The 15,834-nt window shown below is 39.5% G+C and overlaps 1 protein-coding gene across 1 annotated transcript; it reads left to right on the forward strand.

Moving 5' to 3' along the window:
- Positions 1-10,246: 10,246 nt before the first annotated feature.
- LOC137827083 (MYB-like transcription factor EOBII) lies at positions 10,247-15,080 on the forward strand. The gene is made up of 3 exons (XM_068633295.2): positions 10,247-10,472; positions 10,592-10,721; positions 14,522-15,080. Exons 1-3 carry the CDS (start codon positions 10,334-10,336, stop codon positions 14,850-14,852), a joined length of 600 nt encoding a protein of 199 aa, XP_068489396.2. The 5' UTR covers positions 10,247-10,333; the 3' UTR covers positions 14,853-15,080.
- The last annotated feature ends 754 nt before the right edge of the window (positions 15,081-15,834 follow it).

Below are 15,834 nucleotides of genomic sequence, written 5' to 3' on the forward strand. Positions count from 1 at the left end.
GCCGCGAGGACTCTCCGTGCAGGCTACTACTGGCCATCCATGAGAGAAGATTGCAAGAAGTATGCCCAATGCTGCAAACAATGCCAGCAGCACGCCGATTGGCATAAGGCGCCTCCCGAGGAGTTGAAGTCGATCTATAGCCCTTGGCCGTTTCATACTTGGGGAATCGACATCCTGGGACCTTTCCCGCTGGCGATCAGGCAAATGAAGTACTTGGTGGTGGCGATTGAGTATTTCACCAAGTGGATTGAAGCAGAACCAGTGGCCCAGATCACTGCACACAAGATCGAAGGTTTTGTATGGAAGAACATTGTGTGCCGGTTTAGAGTGCCTAAGCGCCTGGTGTCAGATAATGGGACACAGTTTGCAAGCCACCTGTTGAAGAAGCTTTGCGAAGGGGTAGGAATTCAACAAGTGTTTGCATCCGTCGAGCACCCCCAAACAAATGGCCAGGTGGAATCAGCTAATCGGGTGTTGTTGAGAGGTTTGAAGAGAAGGCTCGAGAAAGCCAAGGGAAGTTGGGCTAAGGAGGTGCCCCGTATAGTCTGGGCGTACCACACCACCGAGCAATCAGGAACCCATGAGACCCCGTTTAGCTTGGTCTATGGGTGTGACGCCATGATTCCGGTGGAGATCCAGGAGAGCTCGCTGAGATTCCAAAACTTTGTAGAGGAAGACTCGAACGAAGAGAGAAGGCTGAACCTGGATCTGCTGGATGAAGTCAGGGAAGAGGCGAGGCTGAAGGCTGAGGCGGTGAAGAGGAGGATCGAGCGAAGATACAACTCAAAGGTGATGCCAAGGCAGTTTAGAGAAGGCGATCTGGTGATGAGGAAGGCCCACCAGTACGAGATGGAGAATAAGCTATCACCCAAGTGGACTGGACCGTTCAGAATAACCGAGGCGCTCGGGAACGGGGCCTACCGCTTAGAGACGCTGGAGGGAGGGGCGATTCCTCGCACCTGGAACGCCACACACCTGAAGTTGTACTATAGTTAAGAGCTTTGTAAGTAAAGACAAACACAATGTTATATTACAATGTCTTTGTTAAAACAGTTTGAAGGGGGCACTCTTTTTTCCCTAAGGAGGGTTTTTAATGAGGCTACCCAATAAAAGAAGAGTTTTCGAAGTATAAGGTGTTTTCAGATTGCATGTGCGCTATTTTTAAGAGTTTTGAAGAAAGACCATGTCATTTGTACATGATTTAAGGCGAGAAAAGATATATCGCGCGCTTTCTAAAAAGGTTTTAAGTCCTCATCGTTTTTTGGCGATTGGAGGCACCAGTTAAGTTTTAAGTCCTCATCGTTTTTCGGCGATTGGAGGCACCAGTTAAGTTGTCAAAGTCCTCATCGTCTTTCGGCGATCGGAGGCACCAGATGAAAGACCTCAACGCTCTCGCGCGTCCCGAGGCAAGTAAAAGACCTCCTCGCCGTCGAGCGAGTGCAGGCGAGAAAGAGAAAAAGTCCTCCGTGTTTCTGGGAGCGAGAAGATGTAACTCCTGGGGCAACGTAGAGGCAAGTTAAAGACCTCCTCGCCGTCGAGCGGGTGCAGGCGAGAAAGGTCCTCAGTGCATCCAGGGGGGAGGAGATGTACACCCTGGGCAAGTTGAGGCACCATATAAAGTCCTTATCGCCGTTGCGCTAGCTAAGGCCAGTTAAAGACCTCCTCGCCGTCGAGCGAGTGCAGGCGAGAGAAAGAAAGGTCCTCAGTGCATCCAGGGGGGAGGAGATGTACACCCTGGGCAAGTTGAGGCACCAGATAAAGTCCTCCTCGCCGTTGAGCGAGTTAAGGCCATTTAAAGACCTTCTCGCCGATGAGCGAGTTCAGGCGAGTAAAAAGTCCTTCTCGCCGATGAGCGAGTTCAGGCGAGTAAAAGGTCCTTCTCGCTTACATGCGAGCGTAGGCAAGATAAAATCCTTCTCGTCTTGAACGAGTTCAGGTATGGCGAAGAGGGTGGAAGAAGCTTGAAAGGTGGCTAAGGTAGGTTCGAAGAGAACGCCTAGTCAGCCGGTCTTTTGCTCTGAAGTTCAAGGGGGCAAAGGAAGATCCCAAAGGGCGTTTCTACCCCAGATAAAGAAACGATTGCCAAAGCACGGGGCCAGGAAAAGCTGGTGTTGCCAAGAGGTCTTGGCGATCGGGAAAAGTTCAAACACGGCGAGAAGATTGAAAGACTTGTTTGATAAAGCAGGTCGAGTGGGACGTTGTTTGAACCAATGATTGAGTTACAGTTTGTTGCTTGGAAGCTGTTCCTATGATCAGGTTAGTGCCTCAAGAGCACGAGTTGTTTAAAGCGATTATTGCTTAAGTTTGAATTGACTCAAGGCAGTTACGTCAAAGGTCGCGTTTGCAAATCGCTAAGTTAAAATCGACAAAGTTAAACATACAAAGAAGGCTAAAGCGCTCAAAAGAAGTCAGAAGAAAGAATATCCAAGTTTTTGCGATTGAAATAAGTAACTGTTCAAAACACATATGCACGAGTTTTTGTTACAAGGTATATACAAGCGAAATTATAAAGTAGCAGATGGGGTGGAGCTGGTCGAGCCTTCGGCGGGAACGACCTTTCCATCCACTACTTCGTTGTTTAACGACACCATGCTGAGGTCGAGATCAGGGAATAGGCATGCGAATTGCTCCCGAGCGGCTTCGAATCCAGCAACCAGAATCTGAGCGGAGCTTAGCTTAAGTTCTTCAATTTGCCTTTGAAGTTCTTCAACCTGTTTCTTAAGCTCCTTGTTCTGCTGCTCCAGCTCTTCAACCTGTTTTCGGAGTTGTTCGTTGGTCTCTTGAGCGTGAAGAAGGTCGTCGGCAACCTTCTTGGATTCTGTTTGAGCTTGGGTCAACTCGGCAGCCATCTTCCCTTTCTCCTTGTTAGCCTCGGCGAGATCAGCCATGGCGTCGTCCCTTGCTTTCTCTACTTGCCCAAGTAGCTTCTCGCGTTCGACCGACCTCTGCTCCAGTGTTTGTACCTTATCGGCACTAGCTTGAATGTGAGCCTCCAGGTCGCTCGCCTTGGTGCGCAGAGGCACGATTTTGCTTTCTAGCTCAACTTTCTCTTGGGCAAGATCATGGATTCTGCGGCGGAGGTCAGTGGCCTCCTGGCGCGCCAATCTGAGCTCGGTTCTCATCGCGTCTTCTACTCGGGAGTGTTCCATCTCCGCAAGCGTCAGATTGGCAGACAATTTCTCCACCTCGAGCCTCATGGTGCTATTGTCAGTCCTGAGGTTGAAGAGATCATCTTGAAGCCTCCTGGTGGAGCTCTCCACAACCCTCGTTATGATCGATGGGATATCCTCTGCGATGGTTTTCAGTTTAGCAGTCAGGGGTTCCCACATCCTTGTGACCTCGAGGGAAAGGTTTGCGGCTTGGAGAGGCGCCAGGGGGGCTTGTTGAGGGTTCTCGCCGCCACCTTCCTTAGCAATATTCTCAGTGGTTGCTTCTTGGCGTGGCGACGCAATCGGGGATTCGGTAATTAGAATTGGAGAGGTGTGAGCAACCTCATCCCCGATTGGAACGTTCTCTGCAGCTGAAGCGTTTGAAGGGGGGCCCCCTCCAGCTGAGATATGAGGCGTAGAGGCACTTGAGGGGTCCTCCAGAAAGTTTGGCTCTTGAGCCTCAGCTGCTGGTGGCGCAGTGGCCAGTGGAGTTGCTTGGACTGGTGGTGAAGGGGCTTGTGGTGTTGGCGATGAGGGAGGAGGAGCAGGTGTTGATGGCGGTGGTGAGGTTGGAAGAGGAGGTTGAGCAGGTGGAGAAGGTGGTGCCACCCTCTTCCTTTTCGTGACAAGGCCATCCTCTGTGACCTCGTCGTCCTCTTCTTCCTCCTCTTGGACGATTTGGGGGGCTTTCCGTTTTGGCCTCTTAAGGACCAGCTTCTGGCGCTGGGTGGGTTCCTTGGGCGGTGATCGCCCATGAACGATAGCCTTCTCGACCGCCGAGTTGGGAACCGTCTGGGAACCGGTCGCCAACCCGTGGTTTCGGGCGAGCGCCTTTAAGTCGGCGAGCATGTTCTTTCCCAACATGGTGTCTACATGAAGCGAAAATACATGAGTTAGCTCAGAGAAGAAAAAGATAAGTGCAAGAGGTAATGAAACAGCGAAACAGGTATATGCAGAAAAGGGAAAACCAAAGTCTTGTGCGTATCGCACAAGACGCCCAGAAGCAGTATCAGAAGCAATATCAAAACAAGAGTGTAGCGTCCTAACCTATTTGGAATTCCAACTGGTCCTCAAAGAACTCGAAGGAGATCAAGGTGGGGGTCAGGAATGTTATGTTGGCATCTGCCACCCTCTTCCAGAATAGACAGAGGTCTCGGTCCAAAGCTCCCATGCTATCAGGACTTCTGGGCCTCCTGAAGCAGCTATTGGACTCCTTTTTCCCCTTGTCCACCCAGTACAAGGGGAAGCCGTCGAGAAGGGAAGTGTCTTTATCGTTTGCGCGTACTTGAATGAACTTCCCCTTCCAGTCCTTGTACGATTGCTGGAAGATGGTAAAAATGGATCTCCCAGCAATTGCGTTTAAGCTGACCCACAGGCGGTCGCCTGGGTGCTTGGCCTCAAACAGGAACAAAAATACGTCCACCGACGCGGGCAACCCCAGGTGGTCGCACGTGATTTGAAAGGCTCGAACAAACGCCCAGCTGTTGGGGTGAAGCTGGGCGGCAGCGATGTTGAGCTCGGTCAAGAGTTCCCTCTCGAATCGGGTGAGAGGGAACCTGAGTTTGACCTTCTTGAAGAAAGTGGTGTAGACAAAGCAGAAGGGCCCGTCGGCGCTTACTTTGTCATCGGCACACACTGGCAGAGCGGCGGGGCAAGGCAGCACCATCATTCTCTCATCGTGCTCCTTGTGAAATGATTGATAGGCCTCGTCCCCCTTAGTCAAGCGCAGAACTGCTCCCGCAGTGTTCACCGACGAGGTCTCCTTTAGAAGGGATGGGTTAGCCCAGGGGTATAGCGTTTTGAAGTCTGGCAGAGGGGCGGGGGCTCCTCCAGCGTTAGATGGAGTCGCCTGAGCCAGGGCAGTTTGGGAAGATGCAGGCCTCTCAGCCTGCGAAGAGGAAGCACCACGAACTTGTGTTGAGTCGTGTGCTTGTGAAGGAGGGTTTCGCGCTGATGGAGGGGGGTTCGGGGTAATCTTGGTGCGAGTCATGATAGCAACTGCAAAGGAAGAAGAAAGAAAAAAAAAATAGTCAGGAGGGTTACAAAGGCTGACTCAATCAGAGTAGGAAGGTGAAAGACGAACGAACGTGAGTTCGTTGCGACGATCGACAAAGCCCTAAGTTACGTAGAAGGAGAAATGGAAAACAACCCACAGCGTATGCACCAGGCAGTTACAGGATGATGCAAATCGGTGAAAATGCAAGGAAACCCAGCAGATGAAGGAAAGTAGTTACCTTTCGATGATTAGGAAGACGGTGGAGGAGGATGGTGATCTGGAGCGTTGAAGAGCGTTGAGAGTTTTCGTAGAGGGAAGTTGGAGCGTTTGCAAGCGCGAAGGAAAGTGATGAAACAGTGGAACGTAATGGGTTTAAGGGTTTTCGAAATAGTTTTGAGAAGCGCTAACGGCAGATGAAGATAGCCGTTGATGAAAGCCACGTGTCGAACGATGGGTGAAGGGTTTGGTGGAGCGTCAGAGCAGCAGAAAGTACAATCGCTTGGAATTCTGCGTCAGTGCCACGTAGATCGGTGTTAACGAAGGCTCTTTCAGTCTTTTCGCTAGACAAGTCTTCGCTTAAGACTGGGGGGCTTGTGTACCACCCTGGTAGTCGGGTGTGATGACGTGGCACCCTGCTACAGTGTAGGCGTGTTAACAAGGCGCCAGGTTGGCAGATAGGAAGGAAGTCGGGAGGCACGTGTAGTCGCCGATAGTTAAGTTGGCGTGTTCCGATTTCCAGGTTACCAGAATAGGCGATCGCCAGGTTGAAGATGAAGTCGCCAGATGTAGACTCAGGCGACCAAGCAGTCGGAGATCGCCAGAACAAGCACATCGCCAAAGATGAAAGAGAAGCAGATTATGAAGGCGGCCGGCGAGACCACAGGGAAGGTGTATGAAGGCCCTAACTCGCCAGTTTCAGTAGAGATCGCACTCCTAAGTTTACTATGCACTGGGCAGTACCATGCATACGTAACTTAGCCAAAATAAGAGTAGAAGCAGCGCCAAGTCAGGGAGCCTCCAGATGATGGCACGTGTACGGTTGGATGCGGGCCACGTGTCCAAGTCTGCAACTGCCAGGAGAGAGAAAGTCACCAGGTATATAAGAGCTCTTAACAAACTTTCTGAGGTACGCACGTTCAGTTCATACACTTTACGCTTGCGAGTGACAGAGCTGTTTGTGAGAGGATTTGCACGGTTCTAGTTCTTAGTATTTGGTGATACCGTCACTGACTTGAGCGTCGGAGTGCGATCGGCCGCAGCGGCGCCGTGTCGTTTCTTTGCAGGTTCTTGAAGTAGATCCAGGGGAGGAACGAAGGTGATAAGCGGCGCGCACGTCGATCCTTTGACGAGGCATTCTCCAGCGCTCCGGTCAACAGGCAGCAAGCTTTACACGGCCCCACGGTGGGCGCCTGATGATCCTGCCTTTTGACCGGAACGCTGGAGAATGCCTCGTCAAAGGATCGACGTGCGCACCGCTTCTCACCTCCGTTCCTCTCCGGGATCTACTTCAAGAACCTGCAAAGAAACGACACGGCGCCGCTGCGGCCGATCGTACTCCGACGCTCAAGTCAGTGACGGTATCACCAAATACTAATCAGCTCTATCACTCGCAAGCGTAAAGTGTATGAACTTAACGTGCGTACCTCAGAAAGTCTGTTAAGAACTCTTATATATCTGGTGGCTTTCTCTCTCCTGGCAGTTACAGACTTGGACACGTGGCTTGCATCCAACTGTACACGTGCCATCATCTGGAGGCTCCCTGACTTGGCGCTGCTTCTGCTCTCATTTTGGCTAAGTTACTTATGCATGGTACTGCCCAGTGCATAGCTAACTTAGGAGTGCGATCTCTACTGGAACTGGCGAGTTAGGGCCTTCATACACCTTCCCTGTGGTCTCGCCGGCCGCCTTCATAATCTGCTTCTCCTTCATCTTCGGCGATGTGCTTGTTCTGGCGATCTCCGACTGCTTGGTCGCCTGGGTCTGCATCTGGCGACTTCATCTTCAACCTGGCGATCGCCTATTCTGGTAAGCTGGAAGTCGGAACACGCCAACTTAACAACTGGCGACTACACGTGCCTCCCGACTTCCTTCCTATCTGCCAACCTGGCGCCTTGTCAACACGCCTACACTTTAGCATGATGCCACGTCATCATACCCGACCACCAGGGCGGTACAGAAGTTAAGAAGAGCGCAAAGGGTTTTTGTAGGTTTTAGAAATGAAACAGCGAATGAGAACGAGTTTTCGAACGTTGGCTTATACGAGTATGGCAATGTCAAGCGACAACACTTTCCCACCATCGATGAAGTGCCACGTGTACTCGAAAAGCCTCTTCGCTCAGCCAAGCTCAACTCGATCCTGGGGGCTTGTGTACCGGACATAGTGCTCATTTAGCAGTGATCAGAGTTTCGTGTCTGAGTATGTCATCTCGGTAGTTGGGCCTATGGTGTGGGTCATGAGTTTTGGCCCAAACATATTGGCAAGCCTGTTGGAGATTAATTAAGATAATATTTTAATTATATACTAATATAAGGTTATTAGTAGAATATTTTAACCTAAGTCTGCGTTTTAGGGCACATAGTGGTTAAGTTACATGCATGTTGAAAAGATAACGTTGCATCGTGAGTAAGGGTGCCCATGTAAATAGAGTATTTTCCTACTGTTAGCGCCTAAGGTTGTGCCCTGTTTGCATGTGGTTTTCCTATTGTTATTTTATGCTTTTAGTAGAGATAAAATTATTTTCGGTTGTTGCACTGTGAGTGAAGGTGCCCATAAATAAAATGTTTTTCTTTTACGTATGCTTTCGGTTGAGATTAGATTCTCATGAGAGGAAGTTGCTACAAGAGATAAGTTATAAAAGGGGTTTGAGACCCAGGTAAAGTTACGTTGTTTCTGAGACTGAAATTGAATACTTATTACTTTTTAGCTAGTAAGCTCTCACTGACTTGATCATCGGGGTGTGATCAACAAGTAGAACCCTCTTTATTTCAACGGAACCACGTTCCAGTGCAATAAGAAGATGTAAAACTGATTATAGAGTAGACAAATCGGAAGTAGAGCTTCTCACCAGAGTCAATTGACGAGAAAGTTAACCGACGATAACATTATTACTATTTTAAAATAATTCAAATATATATATATATATATATATATATAATAGAATAGTTTAATATTCCAAAACATTTCTAGTTTAATTCAAATAATTATTTAAAATAACACATATCTCACTCATTAGATACATATTTCTAATTAAAGTATTTCACATGACACATCACCAATAAAAATACATATAAATAATAATAAAAAAAATAAAATTTAGTTAAAATTTAAAAGCTATTATTTTTTAAAAGCACATTAGTCTTAGAAAATATCCCACTGATACAAAATTTAAATTTTTTTTTTATGTTTTTATCCTCCAACCCAGTTTTATATTTTTTTTTCCAATAATAAACACGTGAAATCTAAGCGCACAGAAACTAAAATAAATAATTATTTACTTGAGTCACCAAAACCTTTATACACTTATTATAGATTTAAATTTAATTTAAAAATACATTTAACATTTAATATGGGCTAAACCTTCACAATCTTAATATTTTATTATTATTTGTATTTACGTAGACATTTATTAATTTTATTTTTTAAAATTTAGTGTGTGGTTTACTTTTATTACACCCATGCTCTTTTTGCTATTTATTATTTTTTTCAAAAATATGTTAGTATAAACTTTCACGACCTTAATATTTTATTTTTTGTGCGTGCTTGTTTAACGCAAGTAATACATTATTTTTTTAATTTTTTTTTAAATTTCTAGCATGAGTTTTATGTTTACTAGACCACATTAGTTTCGATTTTTTATTTATTTACTTTTAGAAAACTTAGCGTATGTTTATGTTAACTAAACTCATGCTATTTTATTTTTTTCTCTCTTCCAGACTTAACTCTCGCTATTAGCAAATATTGCGTAACCTCCACAATTTATTAGCACCTAATAAATTTTTTCTTGTAGTGTTTGTCAACCCTACATTTAAGTATATATTTGAATATATTTTCCACACAAGAAAGAAGCTAAAAGCTCTCTCTCTCACGCACATATATATATATATATATATTGAATTAATTAATTAATTAATTAATATATATATATATATTGAATTAATTAATATATATATATATATATATATATATATAATATGATTTCTTAACTTGAATATCATATCACTAAATGAAATATGGTAATATCTATTAATAAGACTGCAAAATTTAATAATATAAATAATACAATATAGAATTAAATTTTATGAGCGCTATTATTTAATGTGAGTTTATATATTATTAGTTTAAATTATAAAATAAAAAATAATAATACTGATAAAAAAAAATTAATTACTATAACTATTTATTTTTATATTTGAAAAAGAAATAAATATTTAAATGATATTTTAATGAGAAAAATTGATGTGGCATTGCCATATAACATCTACTTACCTGACAAAAGTTTCTTGTATAATATAGTACATGCTTTTTGTTCGACAAATATATAATCTCAACCTAATAATATATTGCACTGTAATCAAGGAAGAATAGAGAATACATGGTCTTTATATTTATGATATGATAAAGAAAGGAGAAATATTATTTCTATAAAATCCATAGTAACAATATGTATAACATAATATTTTTTTTTCTATTTCTCATTTATTACATGTAATGAACAGGAAAGATTAAAGAAAAAAATAGGGTTTCACTCCTTTGGGAGAGGATCATATATTTTCCTCTTGATATTTGTATAAGTTGGATCATTAGAATTAAGGTTTCAATCCAGCTCTAATATAACCTCTAAAGCTGGTAGTATTTACATAATATCGTATCTTCTTTGTTCTTTTGAAGAAAATGTATAGCATAGACACCTGATGTTCAAATATGGAGTGCATGTGCGTGTAACTTGAGAGTACGTAAAGACACTCGTCTCTTATAGTATGCAGGGAAACCAAAATCATAGTCATGCATGCATGTGTTGACATGAGAAACATAGTTAGGTACGTGAAAACATGTCCTTATCCCTAATACAAAATTTTCATTACAATTACCAAATCACTTAGCCTTGCCTCTATTTAAACCTGCCAAACCCTTATTAACATTTCAACATCTTTTTCCCTCTCCACTCTCTCTATTCTCTCCTACTAAATAATGGACAAGAAACTATCTACCATGTCTCATGATCCTGAGGTCAGAAAGGGACCATGGACAATGGAAGAAGACTTAATCTTGATCAACTACATCGCAAATCATGGGGAAGGTGTTTGGAACTCTTTGGCTAAAGCTGCAGGTAAACATCTTTTTCGTTCTTCAACTTTTATTCTATTTTTCAACTATTTTCTTCTTCTTTTTCTCTCCTTTTTTGTTCCAACTAAGCCCTACGAATCATGGATCATCATGCTTTAACAGGTCTTAAACGTACCGGAAAAAGCTGCCGGCTCCGGTGGCTAAACTACCTCCGTCCCGATGTTAGAAGAGGGAATATTACACCCGAGGAACAGCTCTTGATCATGGAACTTCATGCAAAGTGGGGAAACAGGTGAATTCATGACGCAATTTATTTATATATATATATATATATATATATATATATATATATCAATAACAACAAGAAACTTGTTAAAAAAGAAATAACATATTGCATATGCGTTCACCACTAAGATCTTATATTTGAAAATATATGGTACTCTCTCACAAGGAAAAATATTTTAAAGGGTAAATGGTAATTTTGTGTTTTTTCAGTCTCTAATGCACCAGTTTTGCTCTTATTCTATTATTATATTTGTAACTTTTGTTCTTCACTTTTGAAAAATTGCATTTTTATTCAATCTTCAGTTTTATGTACGTTTTTAATTCTTTTACATTTTAATTTTTTAATCTTTTTACGGTACCAAAATTAAATGTTGGATTTATGATTTAATTAGTCCAAAAAAATATAAAATAAAAAAAACTTGACAATTTAACCATATTATTAATTTTTTAAAATATGGATACTAAAATTGAAAAAAAAAATGAAAGTCCTGGATAAGAATTAAGAAATATAATCATCAACCTTCTCCATTAAAGGTGATGATCTCTTTAAAATTAGGTATCACATTAGATGGCATTGTTGGAAGACTATTTGAGTGAAAGGATAGAACTTTAGTCAAGGAAAGGATCGCAAAATAGGGGTTTTGTTAAACTAAAGGACATTTCCTGAGGAAAATCTATATATCTATGTTTAGAACCTCCAAATGATTCCAATTTCCATCCAAATGAACAGCTATGCTTACTGTTGCATTCAATCTTCCGCTCCCACATCATGACTTATGATATAAAAAAAAGTATAAGACATACAGGTAGTTAGTTTTTCATACAGATAAAAAAAGTTAGTTAAAATTTCTATGGATTATGTTAAATGTCCTCTTTTTCTCAATTTTGAAATATGTGTAGCTGTAATTATTGGTTTGTGAAAATTTGTTCTTTACACTTTTCATGTTTAGTTTTAAAAACTAAATTTTAATAGTAAAATAAAATAAAAGTAGAGAAGCTGTTGATCGAGCAAGAGAAACACGATTTGTAAACAACAACCTAGATATCTTCCAAAAGAAGAGAAAATACACTCCAAGCTTTTAACCAGAATCTATTATTTTTTAAAGAAAAATGTTCTTTTCATATTAGATTTTATTTTCTTATCGCTCCCTAACAAGTCTCTTGGTAAAAGTTGGAATATTTACAAGAAAGAAAAAGAAATATATCTGTAAACTGAAAATACAATTTAAAAGGGAAAAAAATAAGGGAAAAAGGCTTCAAAAGTGATAGACACATATAATGATAAAAAAAATCACTACTTGAATTTTTTATATTTCTTAGAATTTTTCTTTAATTTTCTTTTTAAATTTGCATGTAATGAATTTCATTGATATTTTTATAGGATTTTTTCTGTGTTTCTTTTTAAAAAAGTTGTAAGAAATCGATGATGTATATTTTTTGCTTAAATTTTTAAAGTTTCACGAAAACATGTGTAAGAATAGTCATATAAAATAATTAGTAAATGGATATAAGTAAAGAATAAGAGAGGTTATAAAAAAATTAAAGCATGAAAGAAAACGAATAGTATAAATATATATTCTAATATAAATTAAGAGTGTGTGGAAAGTGTAAAAAAAAAAGAATGAAAAGGATATGAAAAGAAGAGGAAGATAAAAGTGAGTTAGAAACTTTTATTATAATCCAAATCAATATAATAACATATAGAAAATACACGAAATATAACACAATATTTCTTATCTATATTATTTATTTCATATGTTGCCCCATAATGTAAAGGGAAATATAAGGCTTAATAATTAATATTAATATAATCTATTGATCTATTATATGTATATTATTAAAAGAAAATGATTTATTTAAGATATTATTATTTAAAGTAAGTAATAAGGAAAATATATGTATCAGTGATATTTATATCATGGAAAACCCAGAGAGAGAAAAGAAGTGGGGTGATTCTTAAAATTGAAGTGATAGAGATAACATTGAAATGAAAAGAGACGTGAATATAAATGAAATAAGAAAATAAAGAGGTATAAGGTAGTTGTAAAATTGAAGTGAGGGAAAATAGAATTAGGATGAAAAATGAAGAGTAATACTTATATGTATATGTGGAGAACGTAAAGAAAAATACCAATAATTATGAAGGTTTAGTAATATGTAAATAAATTAGAATAAAAATTTATATTTAATTTTACAAGTGGCTATTATAAGGAAGCTAGTGAAGGAGAAGGAAGTGAAGTAGAGCAGGGGAGCTTCCATTAATGGAAGTGGGCACACTTTTATTCCAATGAAAGAGAAGTTTTTAGGTAGTGAAAACGGACCTAAACCATACCCTCTTGCCTTTTCTTCACTAGGGCAGATGTCCTTGTAAATTAAAATCAAATCCTCCCCTTCAGGATAAGCTTAACCTAACCACCTCCACACACCCTACTATTCTCACTATCCATTTTTTCTGTCTTAGCCTACAGAACAAATCAACCCCTACAAATATAATCTCTCAAATTCATATTACATTGTTAAACATAACATTACTCGCAGGAATCCGATACACAGAGGGGTCTAGTGAAACAAGTTTTTAGGAGGCAATTCCAAGAAAAGATGTGTTCAAATTTGGAAGAAAATACGTAATAGCATATAGACGAAAAGGTTTTGTAGATAATGGAATGAAAAGAAGTAGAAGAAAAAGATAAGAGAGATTTGAAGCATATACTCTCTACCCGAGGCATGCATGGAGAAATCTGATTTTCTTATCTTGTAGCCTCTGCTATATACATCAAAGGAAACTCAGAATTCAGCATCTTGCGTACCTCCATAATGATCGTTTTATAATGCTCACATTCATTCTCAGCCATTGAACATGGCCTCCTTTCAGACACATCCTATTTAATATAGGAGCTGCTACTTTTTTACTAATCAAATATCAAATGTTTCAACAACCTTAGTTAGCTTTTCATTTTATTTCAACTAATTAATACTCTTTTTCATCAACAAATTACACAAAATATTTTACCTTACTTTCCCTATCACGCACCCTCCTGTACACTCTCTCCCGTCACGTCACACATTTCACTGACCGAGTCGCATGATCAACTGCCTTTTTTTATGTAAATTCTAATGCCCGTCTGCACATTAAATACTTGTCTGCTTATAAAATTCTACAACACTTTCTTTTTTAGGTTCCACTTTAGCTTCCAACTATTCATTCATTCCTATTTCTTATAAATTTAAAATAGACAAAATAAAATCTATTCTCTTACTTTTAGAAACTCTCTAAATTCTAATTTTGTGTTAACTAAACTTATCGTGTTCACAAACATGTATTTTAATAACATTTCTAACTTGTAATTATTTTTAAAAGCTGAAACAAATGCCCAATTGTTTTTAAAAGTGGTTTTTTAAAAGGTAATGTTTTTATAGGAAAAGTTGCAAAAAAGAGTTTTTTGAGAAAAAAAAATCAAATAGTATAGGACTACGTACTCTTATTAAAATCATAGCACTTTACCAGTATAGTTATTTTCTTAAAATTATTTAGATAAAAAAAACAACTTTGAGAGACGCTATGATTAAAATTTATTAGAAATTATTGTGTGAATTTTACTTATTATTCTACTAGTCTTACGAAAAGAATTAACTTTCATAAGAAAAATGTGATAGATATTTCATTATAAATAAATATTTGTTAGGCAGGTATCTGAAATTTACTCATTTCAGAAGTTTGACTTCCAATTTTTACAATGATGAGAAAACCAGTGCAATGGTATTCAGATATTTTACTCTCTGCTACAAATTACTGATTTCCCAACGCAGGTGGTCCAAAATTGCAAAGCAACTACCCGGAAGGACTGATAACGAGATCAAGAACTTCTGGAGGACAAGAATCCAGAAGCACATGAAGCAAACTGAGAGCTTTCAGCAACAGAGTAATTCTGAGACAAATGATCACCAAGCTTGCACTAGCCAAGTGTCCACCATTGCTGAGCCCATGGAGACCTATTCTCCATCCTGTTATCAAGGAATGTTAGAACCGTTTTCAGCTCAGTTCCACACAAATCCTGATCATTCCAGTTGTTGTACAAATGACAACACCAACTTTTGGAGCATGGAGGATATCTTATCAATGCAGTTAGCCAATTACTAAACGGGGACAAAACCTATATATAAACACATAATATGTATAAAACCTAAGTGTTGAAGTTTCATAAAGCTGGAATCTCTGGCTTAAAACATATCAGGTTTGTTATATAAGTAGTTGGATGTTTGTACTTTGTTTTTTTGCGTACCATCAATATTTCAGAACTAAATTAGTAGCTGTAACTTATTATGAGCTCTTAAGTAAACTATATCTTAAAACAATTTTATAATGATATGTCATGTGGACTATAAAAGATACAAACTTTTAATATTTTCCACCTCCTCTTGTTAATTAGTAGTCCTATTTCTCAAGATATTTTTTCTTTGTCTCAAATTCAACCTAATGGTTATAGATATAATTAACTTTTTTTATAGGGAGATTTCACAGGATAAAATACTATTTTGTTTAAAGTACAGACCTAACATTAGCAGATGGCTAAACATAATATATATTAAAACTTTCAAATGTTGATAAACTATTTCTTCTGTTTTCAGTTGGACTTCAAAATATTAACACAATATAGTCTGGCACTGTAAATTTTTAATAAGTGCAAGATGTGTTTGGTATAGTCAGATGATAGTGCTAAAACTGACCTTCATATGAACGGAAATACAACCACGCATGTGAGGTCATGAACTTGCTTTTAGTCTCTCCATGCACACATGTACATACATATATACATATAATATATAACCTAACTAAAGCCACAAAAAACTGACACGTGGTCTTCGAATGAGCCACTTTAGTAATTTTCGTTACAATTCACCCCGCCTTTTTCCTTATGGTGCATAGCCATGCAACATTAAAGACCGACGGGAACCTAACTCTTGTCCATGGATGCAGCGATATCTTCACATGGGCCTCCTAAATTCACCCCATCACCGTATCCTTTTTGACTAGGGAAAATACAATACAATGAAAACTAACATGTACACTATCATTTTATATGGAATACATAGTTGCTAACTTTAGTTATCATCTATCACAG

The sequence above is a fragment of the Phaseolus vulgaris genome, chromosome 8, assembly GCF_051622355.1.
Source record: "Phaseolus vulgaris cultivar YP4 chromosome 8, ASM5162235v1, whole genome shotgun sequence".
Lineage (NCBI taxonomy): Eukaryota > Viridiplantae > Streptophyta > Magnoliopsida > Fabales > Fabaceae > Phaseolus > Phaseolus vulgaris.